At 40.1% G+C, this 2,829-nt stretch overlaps 1 protein-coding gene across 1 annotated transcript in view; it reads right to left on the bottom strand.

The window, feature by feature from the left end:
- The window catches only part of LOC106772517 (extensin-2), a 4,519-nt gene continuing 1,690 nt past the window's right edge, over window positions 1-2,829 (bottom strand). Inside the window, exons 2-4 of the mRNA XM_014658959.2 lie at window positions 2,205-2,791; window positions 495-1,633; window positions 1-387 (exon numbers count right to left, since the gene is read on the bottom strand). Of these exons, the coding sequence (XP_014514445.1) occupies window positions 531-1,633; window positions 2,205-2,791 (1,690 nt within the window). The 3' untranslated portion in view covers window positions 1-387; window positions 495-530. The remainder of the gene's footprint in view (window positions 388-494; window positions 1,634-2,204; window positions 2,792-2,829) is intronic.

Raw genomic sequence — 2,829 nt, 5'->3', positions numbered from 1 at the left:
TGAATGCAATGCTTAAATGTTTTATTTCTAATGTAATAATACTGTTATCACAAATACGACATGGTACAATACAGAAATGCCGCATAAATGAAAACCAATTGTACATGGCCAATTAATCTAGGAACAAATAAATTAAAAATGTACTATATTTTTCACTTTCACTTGTCATTTACATTTCAAATCTCTCATGTTCTGATCTGTGAGGCATTTAAACACAACAAGATTGGAACGTGCAAGCAAACAGATAGAATCAATCGGGTCTGAATCACGAGTATAGAAGTGCAGAGATGACACACCTTCAGACTTTTATTCAAAAAACTTAAATAGGAAGATAGATCACTTGGCTCGAAATGGAGATTGTCTTTATTCCTCAATGAAAACAAGAATCTGTAAGAAATTAAATAGTAACTTTTATTACAAAAATTTATGCATATACCGGTAATGATATTTTCTTTTTCTTTCTGAGTGTAAGGAAGAAAGGAACGTAAACTTACGTGATTTATCATGAGTGGTGCTTTCGCATTCGCAGCTTATTTGTAGATAGGTGGAGGTGGGGAAGCATAGGTGTAAGCTGGAGGTGGAGGTGACTTTACTGGTGGAGGAGGACTTTGATAGTAATAAGGAGGGGGTGGAGACGGGGATGGTGGGGGAGGGGATTTGTAATAGTAAGGAGGTGGTGGTGATGGAGATGGTGGCGGAGGTGATTTATAGTAATAGGGAGGTGGTGGAGATGGAGAGGGAGGTGGAGGGGATTTGTAGTAGTATGGAGGTGGTGGTGATGGGGATGGTGGTGGCGGGGATTTGTAGTAGTATGGAGGTGGTGGTGAAGGAGATGGTGGTGGAGGTGATTTATAGTAATATGGAGGTGGTGGTGAGGGGGATGGTGGTGGTGGGGATTTGTAATAGTAAGGAGGTGGCGGTGATGGAGATGGTGGTGGGGGTGATTTATAGTAATAGGGAGGTGGTGGTGATGGAGATGGTGGTGGTGGTGATTTGTAGTAGTATGGAGGTGGTGGTGATGGGGATGGTGGTGGAGGNTTGTAGTAGTATGGAGGTGGTGGTGATGGGGATGGTGGTGGAGGGGATTTGTAATAGTAAGGAGGTGGTGATGGAGATGGTGGTGGTGGGGATTTGTAATAATAAGGAGGTGGGGGTGATGGAGATGGTGGTGGAGGTGACTTGTAATAGTATGGAGGAGGAGGGGATGGTGAAGGTGGGGGTGGTGATTTATAGTAGTATGATGGTGTAGGTTTTGGTGATGGTGGAGGTGGAGAGTTGTATTTGTAAACGGGAGTTGGAAGAGGAGGTGATTTGTAGTAGTAAGGAGTGGGTGAAGGCTTTTCACATTCTTTAAAATACTTCTTTGAAGCATAAGCAAATGGCTTAGCCTTAAGCACCACTTCATACTTGTCCTTAGATTTCACCTTCAACTTGGTTACTTCGTTGAATTTAGTAGGTGTGTTGAAGGGGGAGTGTTTAGGTGGAGCATAAAGCTTGGCCTTGCACACTGTGGGTCCATACTTGACATAGTCAAAATCCTTAACTGTGATACTGTACTTTCCATTGCTCTTAGTTTCACCATAGGCCTTGATCACTTTCCACCCTGCTTTGCATTCAACCTCCACAACAGCACCTACATTCTCCCACAAAACGATTAATTACCACACATAAACATACTTGTACATGTTAATAAGTTAAACTATTCTTATAAGAAAGCACACTATATTGGTCAACATTATAACATTATGGTAATTACCTTTCTCTCAATTCAACTGTTTTCTTTATCTATTAATTATATATAGGTTTTAGCCTCTTCTAATCAAATTATATTATTGCTTATTTTCTTCTTTTTATGTATACAATTTTGGAGATGACACATGAAATAAGAATTTCAATTAAAATCTTTATTTATTTTAAATTTTTTAATAAATTACCTACCATTATTAGTTTTTTATTTTTAAAACATTTAAGATTTTAACTGAGATAAAATAGGATTAAGAATATAATAATTGACATATAAATGGACAGACATTTTAAGGTATTAAAAATTTTATAATCAATATTCTCTTTTAAGTGTAAAATGACAAAAAAAATGTGCTAGTAAGATGTCGAGTATATAAAATTTTTTCTTGATTAGTCATATTTTCTAGCCATAACAAAAGTATATATCTAAACAAAAAGATAATGAAATGAATATGATGTACCTTTGAGGTGTTTCTTGTTATGGGACTTGTCTGGATGGTTCCAGTCATAGCACTTATAGCTGTAAACTTTACCTACTACCTTAACAATCAATCCGTGGTGGTAATGATGTGGGGGATATACAACTGGTGGAGGAGGAGAGTTATAATAGTATGGAGGTGGTGGAGAATTGTAGTAGTAAGGAGTGGGTGAAGGGGGGGGAGGAGATTTGTAGTAGTAAGGGGGATGGGGTATTGGAGATGGAGGAGGAGGAGATTTGTAGTAGTATGGTGGTGGAGGAGGTGAGTTGTAGTAGTAAGGAGTTGGAGACGGAGGAGGAGGAGATTTGTAGTAGTAGGGTGGTGGTGGAGGGGAGTTGTAGTAGTAAGGAGTTGGAGATGGTGGTGGAGGAGATTTGTAGTAATATGGAGTTGGAGATGGAGACTTTTCAGGCGGAGGTGGAGACTTGTAATAGTAGGGTGGTGGAGGAGGTGGTGAAGGTGGTGGTGGGGAGTTGTAATAGTAAGGAGGAGGTGGTGAGGGAGAGGGTGGAGGAGGGGACTTGTAGTAGTATGGAGGAGGTGGTGAGGGAGAGGGTGGAGGAGGGGACTTGTAGTAGTATGGAGGAGGTGGTGAGGGAGAGGGTGG

The sequence above is a fragment of the Vigna radiata genome, chromosome 8 (assembly GCF_000741045.1).
Source record: "Vigna radiata var. radiata cultivar VC1973A chromosome 8, Vradiata_ver6, whole genome shotgun sequence".
In the NCBI taxonomy this organism is placed as follows: Eukaryota; Viridiplantae; Streptophyta; class Magnoliopsida; order Fabales; family Fabaceae; genus Vigna; species Vigna radiata.
The sequence above is the reverse complement of the archived record's forward strand: the minus strand, read 5'-3'. Positions and strand labels throughout refer to the sequence as shown.